This window comes from Podarcis gaigeae (genome assembly GCF_964106915.1).
Source record: "Podarcis gaigeae genome assembly, chromosome: 1".
Classification (NCBI taxonomy): domain Eukaryota; kingdom Metazoa; phylum Chordata; class Lepidosauria; order Squamata; family Lacertidae; genus Podarcis; species Podarcis gaigeae.
The window spans coordinates 74291393-74306077 of NC_139678.1; the positions used below are offsets into that span (position 1 = coordinate 74291393).

Below are 14685 nucleotides of genomic sequence, written 5' to 3' on the forward strand. Positions count from 1 at the left end.
CAAATAAAGTTCATAATTCTATCCAGTCTTATCTTGCTGTTTCCACATCTCATCTTGTCCGTATATTTTTTCTTTTTTCTTTATGATCTCTTCTGATAATCTCCTTAAGCAGATAAACACCAATTATATCCTGTGTGAATTTTTCCGTTCGTCCAATCCTCATATCGAGATGGTTTCCATATATCATCACTTTCATAAATAACATCGCTCTTTCCATCATTAATCTCAGGATCTGTCGTTCTTAAGTCCCACTGAGGAGTCTCACCCACAATATAAAAACAGCTCTTTTCCTCCTCCCAGACTCAAGTCCTCCGACAGAGCTTGCCAACATGGCGACAGTATTTTTAACTGCGTCATTCCAAAGCTCTTAAACTTTCCACGCTCTTCTTAAAACATGCTTTGGTTAGAAAATTTATCTCTACACAGTCGTAAATCCACAGCTTAAGTCAATAAAATGGCATTTCTGACTTGTGGGGAGGGGGATTCTTGTTTAATCACATAGAGGAAAGAAAGGAAAGTTTTTCCCCCCTCCCCCATCCAGTCCCTTTGCCATACCGATTCTTGGCATATCTTCTCATGATTGATTCTTGTTCCTCTGACTCGTCTTGTTTATCAGAGAACTCTTCAGTTAGCAGTCTTTACTCCCCCTCCTTCCTTGAAATATGTGCATTCGCTTCTTCCTAATTGTTCCTTTTGAAGTTCTTGCAGCTAGCGGCACAGATCAGAGACAGTGTCCAGGAGCACCGAGATCCACAGGAGGGCATTCTGCCTAGTGCCCCCATCCCCACAAGTTCGGGGGTGGTATAGGGCACAGCAGGCAAAGGCAGCCCCCCCCACAACCTTGGGGGGGGTAGGGAGGCTATTTACTCCCATCACAGCCTCCTAATTACCTCCTGTGGGTCGGAGAGATGTTATTGTCAGCCATCTTCCGATGCCCTCCTAGTGGCCCCTCGTTTTCCTGTTACTTTAGGACAGGTAGTCAAAGAGAGAATTCCTGTTCTATTCCTCTTCTAAAACCAGCGCAGGATTTACTAACCTGTCCACCCCCAACAAAGTCCGTAGAGCAGGAACAGGGAAAACTTGTGGCATGCCAGAAGTTGCTGGAGCACAACATCATCCCTGACCATTGCCAATGCTGGCTGGGAATGATGGAGGTTGGGAGTCCCAACAACATCTGGAGGGCCACAAGTTCCCCTCATGCTCAGCAGCAGGTGGTATGCATAGAACTTTATGCAGATTTAGCTGTGGAAAAAGATGGTTGTGCTTGAATGTCCGCCCCCACTCTATCCCAGACTCAGCACATTCAAGAAATGCTTGCCTTTGAGTAAAATACTCGTTGCACAAGAGGATCAACCTTCTCTTTTCCATTTGGTTCAACAATATTGAAGCATATTTATCAAACAAGCCTCCTGCTTTTTGATAAAAGGCTCCAAAAGCTCTTCAGCTTGTATAAATCAAGATAATGTCACTTCCAACAGTTCCTTAAATAAAAGGGTTACCATTTATCCTAAATTCGGCAAAGGTTGCTCAAGAGCCTTGCAATTCAAATCTGAGCATTTTTATTCAATTTATACAATCAACAGCCTTCCCTGTAACCGAAGTTCTCTGAGCAGTTTACAGAGATTAAAACCAAACGAAAAGTACAACAAAATGAAAATAAAACAAAGGTAACACAATTATGACATCACAACCAGTCACAGTCCTGTTTTCCATCAGCCATTAAAGCACTCATCTCAGACAGCCAAGCAGCTTACTTCTATAAAGAAGCTAAACCAGGAGTGGGAAACCTCACCCAACCTGAATGTGGCCCTTCAGCTCTCTCCATTTGGCCCTCAGAACTCTCCCCAGGTCACATCTCTCACTGGCCCTACTTTACATATTAAGGTCTTCACCTTGTAGGAATGTGTCCCTGAGCTCTAATAAAGCTTCTTGTCTGTCTGGAAGGAGGGCAGAGAAGGGTATGTGAGTGTGTGTGCAGAAACTTCACAGGTGGTGAAATTTACATGTGTTCCTCTGGACACTTTGGCTTCTGCTCCCACCCACCACTGCCATGTGGCCCACAGATGGTTGTCCAAAAGGGAATGCAGCCGTTGGGCTGAAACATGATCTCTCAGTGCTTGAGACTGACTAATGGTAAATGCACGCAAGGACACCAGAGCAAAGCAACCTATGGCGGGCGGAATGTTAAAGAGTCAGGACGTAGACTTCAAAAGTGGTGGTGGTGGGGTCAGAAGATGAGGAGAGGAGAACAGGAATGTCAGGGATAAGGTACAATGTAATAAGGTATTCCTACAGACAGGTGCTCTGTTGGGTTACTGATAACAATGCAGAAGTTTCTGCTGTAGCTGATTCACCTCTTAAACTGAGAAGTGCCACAGATATAGGCATTTTGTCAGATTCTGGGTGTTTGAGTTTTGGACACTACACAATTATTTCGCATGCACTTTTAGCACAGAGCATGATGCGAAGCTCCAAAAGGGGCTAGGAGACGGTCTGCACTCTGTAGCCCACAGCTCTGTTTGCAGGTTAGTTCAAACTAGCCTGGATTATATACTGTGTCCAAAAGCAAAAAGTCAACAGAGTCAACAGCTGCACCACTTTCAGTAGGAAGAAAAGTTTAGTTATAATATGTATGTTTGCCATTATAGAAAATAGCTCTCTTCTTTTTTGCATTGTTTTGTTAAGGGCAGATAATGTTCCAGAGAGCTGTTGAGGAACAAACCGCTTTTCCACCCCGACTCATTCTTACAACATTCCAGCCCCCTCCAGCCCCTATGGTTCCTGCTTACCAACGTAGTATGTGCTAGGAGCTGGCTGGTCATCTAGCCTCGATTCCAAGATACTTGAGGTCTGCGAATCGTGACGAAGCCACAATGCCACACCTAGAATTATTCCTCCTGCCAGCTGAAAAGAAATTTAAGAAGGAAGGTTAACATGACCCCTTCAAATAAATGGGGGGAAAGAGATTGCTCATGTCATAAAACGATTTACCAAAACATTCCAAACCTCGTCACACACCCAAGATGCACTAAACACCCAGGCAAATGTGGGCAGGGTCTGTGAGATGGAATGAGGGATAAGAAGAAGAAGAAGAAGAAGAAGAAGAGTTTGGATTTGATATCCCGCTTTTTCACTGCCCAAAGGAGTCTCAAAGTGGCTAACATTCTCCTTTCCCTTCCTCCCCCACAACAAACACTCTGTGTGGTGAGTGGGGCTGAGAGACTTCAAAGAAGTGTGACTAGCCCAAGGTCACCCAGCAGCTGCATGTGGAGGAGCGGAGACGCGAACCCGGTTCCCCAGATTACAAATCTACCGCTCTTAACCACTACACCACACTGGCTCTCAAGAGATTAAATGAGGTTACAGTTTTGTTTAAAAGACCTCATCTGTACCAAACACATATCCAAACACAATCCTCAGGTTGACTTAGTCATTCATTTCCCTCCAGCAACCCAAATGAGACACTTATCGATAGGGTTCTTTTCATCCCAGTGCAATTAGAAAGTTATGTTTGAATATATGTCCTAGTCTATCAGCTGGGGGCTACATTAGCACATAATGAATGACAATGGCACTCAAGTAGCAGAAGAGCATTTCCAGTGCATTAATTACCAAAAGTGTGTTTGTTGTGAAGCATCAGAAAATGTGCAAAGTGTAGTATGGCTCAAAGAATTTCATTTCATGAAAACCCTATGCTAGGATACTTGTACTGATCATTGTGTCATATTCTTTAAAATATATAGGCAATGACTGATGAAGCTACAGGTGTCGCTGAATAATCTTGCTACTGATCATGGGGTGGAGTCTCAGCATCTTGAATCATTCTTGCACATCCCCATGATGGCAAATTATGATACACCTTTTTTAAAAAAATTATACAAACTGGCTACTTTTAGATTTAAGGCTATTAAAGTAGCCAGCTTAAGCAGCCTTTTTGTACTTTCTTCCAAGGAAAACAGGAAACATTACATAAAGGGGTAGGGGTAAAGTTAAGGTACCCCTGACCATTAGGTCTAGTTGCGGACAACTCTGGAGTTGCGCGCTCATCTCACTCTATAGGTCAAGGGAGCCGGCAATTTGGGGTGAGGAGGAGAAAAGGCAAGAAAGCGAAAAACACAGTTGCACTAACAGAAGTCTTTGCAGAGATGTCCACTAGTGAGGCTCATTAGTTGAAAGCCTCAGGGTAGCTTTTTGAGGGAAGTGACATAGATTTTGCAAAGAGAAGTTAGACACTGGCCTTGTTTTCATGTCCCAATATGCCACAACCAATTTGGGGACATCCAGACTTGCCCTTGCCCCGCCGCTTTCACCCAAGGAAGCCTGATCTTTACCACTGAATCAGAGCAAACATCAATAGGATTTTCTCGGGACTGATGCTTCCTCCAATTTATTGCTGAAGGGTAGATTTCCCAGGGAAAAGCGGTGGGGGAAGGGCAAAACTGCTCAAACCCATGCCTAGAAAGTGCATGACAAGCAGAAACCACTCAGACTCACGCTTTCTAGGGACCAGAAACAAGTCTAGATGAGCCCTATGCTGTATACTGTTCTAAGTACCAATGTACCTCCTTCCTGCCATGGGCTTCTCCCTCATGGAGCACCTTTGGGGCTCAAAAAAGTCACAGCGTGGCTTCTCATTATTTTTATTTTTCAAATTTACCGTATTTTTCGCTCTATAAGACGCACCAGACCATAAGACGCACCTAGTTTTTGGAGGAGGAAAACAAGAAAAAAAAATTCTGAATCTCAGAAGCCGGAAAAACAAGAGGGATCACTGCCCAGTGAAAGCAGTGATCCCTCTTGCTGTTCTGGCTTCTGGGATAGCTGCGCAGCCTGTATTCGCTCCATAAGACACACACACATTTCCCCTCACTTTTTAGGAGGGAAAAAGTGAGTCTTATAGAGCAAAAAATATGGTCTTTTGTCAGGTGTGTCCAACTAGCAGTATGCCAGAAATAAGCTAAGAACAAACCTTGGTTGATTTCTGGCTTACCACATGTGGTTTGCGTGAAGCAAGCAAGCAAGCAAGCCATAGTCTGGATATGGACAACACCAAAAGCCACAAAGGACAGCCACACACTCATCCACTCCTATTTGTACACTCATAGTAAGGTGAACATGGAGTGGTGGATACAATCAACCTGGCCACCACTTACTTCATCCTTCTGCCACCACTCTCCTCTTCCTCTTCATTTTTAGCCTTGCAACAACACAGCCTCTATATTTTAACTGCATAATTCAGGTGTGCCCCGAAACGCTGTAATGCACCTGGCATAAGGTGATGCTGTGGGAACTTGGGGTTGTGCCACAAAAACATTATCATTTCCCCACATCTCACATCTCTGTAGCTTTCTCCAGTGCAACGTCTTTACCGGCTACAAGATATATCCAGTTTTAAAATACTGGTTCTTTCTCTGAGATACCAGACCAGGATTATAGTCGCATAGTTTTTCCCATAGCTTCTTCCATTCAAGGAGTGGTATTTTCAAAAGCAAGGCAATTCAAAAATCATGGCAACTGAGTCTAGTTTTGCAAAATAAACATGGTATGAAGGATATTTAAGTTTGGACTCCAAGAGACACTGAACAGCTGAGAGAAGAAAGGTAAAAAGAAAAAAAAGTATGGGAAATGCCCGGGCCAAGCTTGTTAAAAGGGGTATGATGTGGTACAGCTGCACTGAATCTCCCTCTGTAGTACAGAAAGAAAGAAATCACGCTAAAGAAGATGGAAGCAGAGTTGAGTATTATACATTGCTGTTTGTGAGAAGCATTCCCCTCCCCCCCCCAATCTTTGAATGTGATTTAAAGGCACAGTGTGTACACATGTGGCAAGTCCACCATAATTCTGGCTTCTACTTCACCATCTGACAAACAAAACAACAGCCCTGAGCTGCTCATAAAAAAGAAAAAAACCCAAGAGGAAAACTAAACACTGGCGCAGACTGCAATTTTGCTTTTTCCACTCAAGAGTCGGCAAGAATTCTGACAAATTGAAAACACACTGCAATGGGTCTGATCTTTGGCATACTGTTTTTTCCAGTTGCTGTTCCAGGTGTCCAATTCTGCTTTCCATATTCCAAATAAGATAATGTTTCAGCTGCCTGAGCAACACCGCAGAGCTAGAAAACAGTGCAATGTCCCGTTTCTCATGGGAAAACTGGTGGAAGGCAAATGGGTGATGTCTGCAGAAGAGCACAAATGTAACACTTGTCCCATGTACACACTTCACAGTCACCAAAGAGTCTTTCTTTTTCTCTCTTTTAAAGAAAGTTACCAAAGTCAGTCTCTCCTGCTCAGAATTTCACTCCATAAGATGCACTTTTTTCCTTCTAAAAGGTAAGGGGGATATGTATGTGCGTCTTATGGAACGAATGTGTGGTCCCTAGCAGTGGCGGATCTGAGGACTTTGGTTCCCGGAGCGGCGGGGGCGTAGCGTCCTAATGGTGGTACCCGCACGAGGGGGTGGGGAGAGGCGAGGTGGGGGAAGAGGGCTTTAGAACACTCTTTAGAGTTCCCTCCTCTGAGGGGCTCTGTGACTTAGATGAGAGCAGCCAGGAGCCAGCGCGGAGGGGGATCTTTATCGCTCGTGCGCTCTGTGCGTCTTATGGGGCAAAAATAAGGCACTTTATACTTGTCATGAGCAAAAGACTTTGTGTTTGCTTACATGTGTCCACACATAAGCAGTACGGTCCATGCTTCAACAGGACAGCCCCCTAATTAAAACCCTTCCAATATGATCTACTGAAACATGCTTCAACTACTTTTAAAGCCAGCAGAATACTAGCAAGAATTAGAATACATACTATAGAATGGATCAGGAAAATAACAGTGTTGCTTAGCATAATTAGATGAAAAGGAGATAGAGGAGGGTGTAAATATCAGCAGGTTGTGGTGGGGAAATGGGACCACAAACTGTAGACAGACAGAAAGGCAGCTGGAGAAGCTCGTTATACACTTTTAACTCCAGCTTTCTAGATAAACATAATGTGGATACAGCCTGTAAATATGTCCTTGCTTTCTGTTCACTTTTATTCTCAAAGAGAGTCTTCTGTCAAAATTTCAAAAGGATTTGAGAGGATAAATCTCCTGTCCTTATGCCAAAGATATCTATTTGCAAAGTCCCACTTATTGCAATGCAACTTCTCTTCAAGTAAATGTGTGTAGGACTGCAACCCAAAAACTTGATCCTAACCATGTTTTACTTGGACGTAAGAGCAAGTTAAGATTGCGGCCCCAGATATACTGTGTCTTAGAGAAACCCTGCATTCGCCCTTCCTGTTTACACTGCAATGTTTTAGCACCAAAAAAGGCGGCATTGAAATAGAATGTGATTACCACAGCAACCTGCTACATTTCATTGTTTTCTGTGCCGATGGGTTTGTCCCACCCTGCATCTGATCTCTGAAAGTCTACCCTGAGAAAATTCACCAGAGTCCAGTTCACCAAATTCCAAGTTATTTAATTCAGCAGCACCTATACATAGAACCTTCTCTTTGGTAACTATCAGAACCAGATTTTGTACGCTCATTTAATAAGACATTTGTTTCAGTGGGCTTACTGAAACCACCCTCTTATGGCTCTTTCAACAAGAAGAAAACAGACTACCAAGCAGGGAATGCAATACATTCCTGTAAGCTTCAGAGAAGTTGCTGCTAGGGGGAGTGAAAAATCTGGATACCAATCTCATATCTGCATCTGGCTCTTTAAGACTAATGAAGGTTTCGGAACATGGGAAAGATGCCATGAAATATCCTAGCAACTTCCTTCACTTAGAGCAAAGTGCAGCCTTTATTTCACTTGTGCTGAAGGAACAGCTCAACGTTTTGGTTAGAACTGTGAAATCTCACAGGAACCTTGTGGTAACTGGTAGCAGATATGCATGTATGCAAGAGGTAACTGTCCATTGTGTGATGCATGCGAGCAGGATTATTAGGGAGGCATTGTTAACACGGCAATCCCAAGCCAGGACAATTTTAATTAATGCCAGTAAATCAGAATATGAGGTTATAAACAAGGATATAACCTACAATAGGACATGGGGTCTCCCCCCCCTTTTTTCTTTTTACAAAACATGCATTTTAAACCCCTTTATATCCTCTCAGAGCACTCAAGCACTGTATAACATTAATCACATCTAAAAATTATTTTATATCCAGTGTGCAATTTGCAGTTCTGTGGGGAAAGCAGCTTTGGACAAAGGGAGGGTAGCAGGGACTGAGAGAGAAGCAAATGATTGCCCTACACCCAGAATTATCCGCAACCCTTCCTTCTATGTTGCAGCACAGAGACTGTTCTCAAAAATTAAAGTGCCTTAGAACTTTGTGTGTTTTTTTCTCCATAACCAATGATCTGCTCTCTTTGAAATTTTACACAGAGAATACCGCAAAAATGAAAAAAAAGCCTGCGCTTTTGAAAAAAACAACCCTGTAATAACCAATATTATTTTAGATTTTAAGATGAACTTTGTTTCATTAATTTTTTCTATTACAGCTATGGATTGTAGGAAAGTTGTACCCAGTAGCCATTTTACCCCCCATAGTGTCCAAAAAACATAAAATTTTGTTCCAAGACATAAGAGACCCAAAGATTTTATTCTTTGTTGAGAAAGAGCATGTCTTTGCAATAATTTTCACCATCAAAAACTTTTGATTGTATTGTGCCCCAATGCTGAAAATTTAGGTTTTCTAGACCTAGTTTTTCCACCAAAAAAGCTACATTTATACATTTTTTAAGGCATCTATAAAATCTTTTGAGTGCTGGTTTATTTTTTCCTGAAATCCTCATCATGTTATTGATCTCTGTGTAAAATTTCAAAGAGATCTGATCATTGGTTATGGAGAAAAAAGATTAAATGCACACAAGGCCGAGGATCTCAAGAGGGACAGAAACATAAATTTCATGAAATTTTGAAGTTCTATAAAATTAAAACTGTTTGAGATAGAGGGAAAAAATGTAAGGGGGTTTCTTTCAACCGTAAGGGAATGGTGTACACCAGGTTTCATCAAAATCCGAGACGGTGGGTGGCATGACCATGTTGAAGTGACGTGGAATGACCCTTCTAGAGCATTAGCAGAGTGTGTTTTTTTTTATAGTAACAGAATAACAAATCTTGTGATACCTGTAAGGCTTAACATTTAATTGTGAAATAAGTTTTCCTGGGCTAAGGCTTCAATCTGAACCCCTCTCCTGATTGTGATGGCTTTGGGGAGGGGGTTAGATTGGTACATAGACAACTCTGTGCCAAAATCTGCCAGCAGAGAGGAGCATTTATGGGAGGTGGGGGCTCTGCTACGGCAGCAGCCCCAAATTTTGTCCTTCTAGGTAGGATGCTACTGTAATGATGTACTGTAATGATGGACGTCAATGTGAACTTTTTCTATGGTTTGTTCTTCTAGATCATGGCATCAGAATAAAAGGCATAACTTGATATAAAAAGAGACCCCATTATGAACTCTCTACACCCTGCTACTAGTCCTTATCTTAAATGTGAGCTGGAAAGTATGCATAAGTATCCTGATTTTCTAATACTTAATATTAGTATTGGTGCGCTAATCCTCCTGTAAGATTCCCCCCCCCCCACATAAGACAGTAAGTCCTTTGTTGTTGTTGTTTAGTCGTTTAGTCGTGTCCGACTCTTCGTGACCCCATGGACCAGAGAACGCCAGGCACCTCTGTCCTCCACTGCCTCCCGCAGTTTGGTCAAACTCATGCTGGTAACCTCGAAAACACTATCCAACCATCTCGTCCTCTGCCGTCCCCTTCTCCTTGTGCCCTCCATCTTTCCCAACATCAGGATCTTCTCCAGGGAGTCTTCTCTTCTCATGAGGTGGCCAAAGTACTGGAGCCTCAGCTTCACAATCTGTCCTTCCAGTGAGCACTCAGGGTTGATTTCCTTCAGTATGGAGAGGTTTGATCTTCTTGCAGTCCATGGGACTCTCAAGAGTCTCCTCCAGCACCATAATTCAAATTATGGTAAGTCCTTTAGAGAACTCCAAAGGTAAACTCATGATTCAAAGTGTATTCAGATAACCAGAATCATGTCCTTTCCATTTCAACCTTATCGGTGTAAACAGAGTGGTGACAGACAGGAACTTGCAGGAAATAAACAATTGCACAGACATAGAAAGGTTGCAACAGTCACACATTCAGGAAACCCCTCCCCTGTCCATAGAGTTACACTGAGCCAGAGTAATGCTTAAACCCCAGATTTTCTATGGCTGCACAGCTCACAGCTCCAACAGGACCCTCTTTTTGCCCTACACTTTCAAGGACCAGCTTCAGACTTCTGTGGACCAAGGAATGGGCCTGCCTTACTGACACAGAATACTGAAGGGAAGGCAAAAGGCAGAGTTCTCTATTCCTGAATTGCTCTCTAGGTACTTCAGGTCAGGTAAATATCCCCATTTCCCTTTTCTTCTTTTCCCATGGGTACTATGGCAGACTGCCAGGCTCATTCTCCAGGGCTTGGGGTAATTCTGCCCAGTATCTCAGAAGAAAGCTGCAAAAGAGAATGTTTGTGGCCAGACAGCTCTGCCCAAGTCTACAAAGTTAAATGCTTCTTCCAAGTAAGAATGGCTTACCAGAAAGTAGCCCACTTATGGAGTGCTCTCCCCAGGGAGGTGCAGCTTTCATCTACGCCATTATGGCACCAGGCAAATTATATTATATTATAGGATGTTTTTAATCTATGATGGAACTGTATCTCTTTTTTCAGGACTGCCACTTGAGTTTACTATTTCTTAACAACATTTTACTGTTTCTGCTTTAAAATGTATGCCACTCTGTGAAAGTTTCTTAATGGAAAGGCATGATGGAAAATGGAAAATTGGGTGTTAGACTAGGGGTCGGCAACCTAAGGCCCATGGAGGCTGTTTAACCGGCCCACGAGCCACCCCCAAACTGAGTCCCCACGCGCTGCGCTAAACCGGCGCGGCACGGGGACTCTCTTCCACGGCTCCGGAAATTGCTTCTGCGCATGCCCAGATACCGAAAATCACTTCTGTGCAGGTGCAATTTTTGGCATCTAGGCATGTGCAAAGCAATTTCTGGCGCCACGGACATGTGCAGACGTAATTTCCGGCATTGTGCTGTGCCGGTCTGGCACACGGATCTCCGCAGAAGTGATCCGGCCTATGCCTGGTAAGCTTTGCCAACCCTTGTGTTAGATCATGCAAGATGGTGGCACAAAGTTCTTTGACAGGAAATGAACACACAACACTCCTGCCTTTAAAAGGCAAAATTACTCATCACATTCGTTCTTTCAAGGAGGTTAGGGTAGCCTTCATGCGATTTATGTCATCCGATCTGCAAAGACCACCCAGGGAGCTCTGTGACTGAGCAAAATTTGAGGCCAAGTATCCCTGACCCAATAACTATATTCACTCATCATAATTTACAGGGTATCAACAGATAGCATCATGTCCAAAATTTGAGAAGTAACAGTGCAACCCTCTCCAGCACCACTAGGACTTCAGTGTGAGAACAGACTGGTTTTGGATAGACACATTCAACAAGGAAGTTACAAGTTGTAAAGTATTCCAAGAGAAGCTACTGGTGTCTTTTTCAGACAATCTGTTTTCTAAAAGATTGCGCCCAAGGTGAGATCAGAAAGCAGACCTCAGGCTTACATGTGCTCTCCCTTCTACCATATCTCTCTCCTTCCACTACAGAGAGTGCATTTAAATTGGTGGGATTTTCTGAAACCTACAAGAGGGAGAGAACCTGCTCTTTAACAGGTCTATCAGAAAGAGAACTTCATTCTAATCCAGGGGATGAAATACTAGTGCCTTAACAGGCCCTAACACCACAGAGTGGGAGGCTGCTGTTGGGGAAGGGCATAATTCTCTTAGATGATAACATATCTGCAATGCTGGAGAAAGATGGAGTGGAAATGAGTGGATTCTTAGGGGTGAAAGGCAACTAAGTTAGAGTAGACCAACTGAAATTAATGGACCTTACTCATATTCATTAATTTCTGTGAGACTACTTTGAGCAAAACATAGCTGAATGCCATCCTATTTTGTCTGCTGCTATTGGATTGTTTTTATTCAGCTGTTTTTTGGTATATGGTTATTACCTAGTTGAATAGTTGTTGGGAGTTTCCCCTTAAGGGAAAAGGTGGGGTATAAATACATAAATAAAATATTACTAATAATAGTAATGTAAAAATAAAATAATAAATAAGATTGTGTACTACAGTAGCCCTGGTCAGATATTTATCACTGTCCTACAGGGAAGTGAAGGCAGGGGAGGAGGATGGTGATGTAAGGGTCCTGGCTGGTTCTATAAAGAAATCCTACAGAAAGGCCACAGTGTTGGCAGACAGGAAATTGCCTGGAAGGAAATCAGTTTACAGTGCACAGATGACACAGCTTTGCAGGCTGTGTAAGGAAGGGTTTAAAAGCTACCCATGACTGCATGTGAGTTCCTGTGCATGCAATATCATATAAGTCATCTCTTGTGTGCCTTCTTTATTGCCTTTTCTCCAGCCAAAGATTTATTGCTTCCCGGAAAGAACTGCGACAGCTCTTTTACACACAAATATGGAACAAATTCTTGAGAGTTTGGTGTGATGGGGAGAGGCAGGAGAAGGAAAAGTAAACTTGATAATGCTACATGAAATTGGCCAGCTAGGATCCATGTGGGCAAAAATTTGACCAAGACTGGCTCTTGAGATTGAATCAGTCTATCTAAAGGACACTTGGAAAACCAGTTAGGAGAACATGGGAACCAAACTCCCAGTGCTTCAAACGGTGAATATCCATTCGGTTTCTGCCTCTGCCCCACAGCACACCAGAACTCCTCACTGTGATAAGCTTCTCCTTATTGCAGCATTGCTAGATTATCAATTTGGAATCCTTCTCTAAGTCATATTTTCCCCCTCAAAACTCACAGAGGGGCAGGGAAGAGAAGAAGGTAGGACTTCCTACCTCAACCACCTCCTCTACCCTCTCATCTTTCTCTGTCCACATAAATTACCTCAACTCAGGAAGCTGCTTGGGAGCCATGCTCCTCACTTCCTCAAATGCTTGCCCTTCTCACCTCAGGCCCAAACTAGATTTAAACCTTAGGAAGTCTGTTTTAGCATTCTCAGTTCCATCACACCCAATTTCTCAGAAACTAGTCTTTCGTTTATACAACCAAGATAATTTCTTCTACTTCAATCCAAACCTAACTTGATTAAAGACTACAAGTGATAGATAATTGCTACATCACATGGTAGTTTGTCCTAGCAGCTAATTACTGCTACTAAAAAAACACCATAATGATTTATCTAGCTTCAATTTAGAAATACTAATCTAGCAGACACGATCTAATCTTTTTTGAACACCAGATGCTTTGCTCCTTTGTAAATAAAGAGTAAGTTGCTTTGGGGGAAGCTCTTTAAAGAACCAGTTTACTCAAGCATTTTCTACATGATATAGTTAGGGCAAATAAGGGCAATTGTTTTCATCCCCAAGGGCTAGTAGAAAGCAGATTCATGTCTTTCTAATTAAACAGCTGCTGCCACCCCCTTCAAACAGTCAAGTTTTCTTAACCTCCCTGGAATGAAGAAATTTCAAAAGTTTGGCCTGATGTGCTGGAGGTCACATAGCAGACCATATTTACTTTTTGAACCACCGGTCTGAATGAATGAGTTTTTACCATTATTCCTAAAAGTTTTGTCTGATCTCCATATTCAGCACTGGGTCTTGACTTCCAGATCTGAGTGCTTTTGACATCCTGGCCATTTTATTTCAACTTGGTTCACACACAAGAGAGAACGTTTTTCTGCTTCAGCAACTTAGTATTTTGTTCCTATGGTCCATGTAATTTCATCAGGTTTTAAGATGGTTCAAGCATCTGTTTTAGTGTGTGTGGACATTTGGGGAACAACTTGCAAGGCAGTGACAAGACAGAAGGTATTGCCCGAAATGAAGAGAAAGCTGTGAAGTGGAAAAATGTAAAGTACAAAATATTTTGATGATCTCCTGGTTTCTTTGCGTTTTTGCACTAATATTAACATCAAGAAAGATACCAGACAGAAGGCAGAGTTAAAATAGAAGAGTACAACAGAAAACATTGTTTTGCCATTAATCGTAGGAGACCCACAACTCAACTGGGAATCTGGGGGTTGAGATAAATGTGCGTAATAACTTTACTCCTGCTTGCCTGATGGGCTGAGTGGCTCAGTAATTTCATTTTGCAGTTTCCCTAAGGAAACTTATCACCACTAGGGCTGTGCTATAAATCAATATATCATCTGACATCAGGTTTTAGATCAAATCGTAATAACCATTTTTTAAAATATGACTTTGCAATTTATCGCATATTGTTTGTGTGGTATTCAAAACTCACAATATTGGAAAAATCAGGAAGCCAATGCTTCTTCCTGCAGGTGCAGCCCTTGCTAATTCCACCTCGGTCAACCTCCAACCCTGCCTCCTGCGGCATCAAGAAATAGCTACAAATCACTACAGGAGGCATACTCAAAAATCACCCAGCAGATATCGCCAAACAGAGCTTTAGCAGTCACTGTGAGTCTCAACCTTCCCTGTCTTCTGTAGCAGCAGCAGCAGCAGCAGCAAAACTCTACAAATTACTACAGCAAACTGACTCAAATATCGCCAAGCAGATATGTATCGTCAAGCAGAGCTTTAAGAAATGGTCTCCCCAGCCGGCAAGCAGGGACTTCTTCCCTCAAGTATCT

The 14685-nt window shown here is 42.6% G+C and overlaps 2 protein-coding genes across 2 annotated transcripts in view; one reads left to right on the forward strand and one right to left on the reverse strand.

The window, feature by feature from the left end:
- The window catches only part of TH (tyrosine hydroxylase), a 532003-nt gene that overhangs the window by 319554 nt on the left and 197764 nt on the right, over nt 1-14685 (forward strand). The gene's annotated exons all lie outside the window — the stretch shown is intronic.
- CD81 (CD81 molecule) overlaps nt 1-14685 on the reverse strand; it is a 56404-nt gene that overhangs the window by 27879 nt on the left and 13840 nt on the right. The window contains exon 2 of the mRNA XM_083723431.1: nt 2790-2904. Within this exon, the coding sequence (XP_083579557.1) occupies nt 2790-2904 (115 nt within the window). The remainder of the gene's footprint in view (nt 1-2789; nt 2905-14685) is intronic.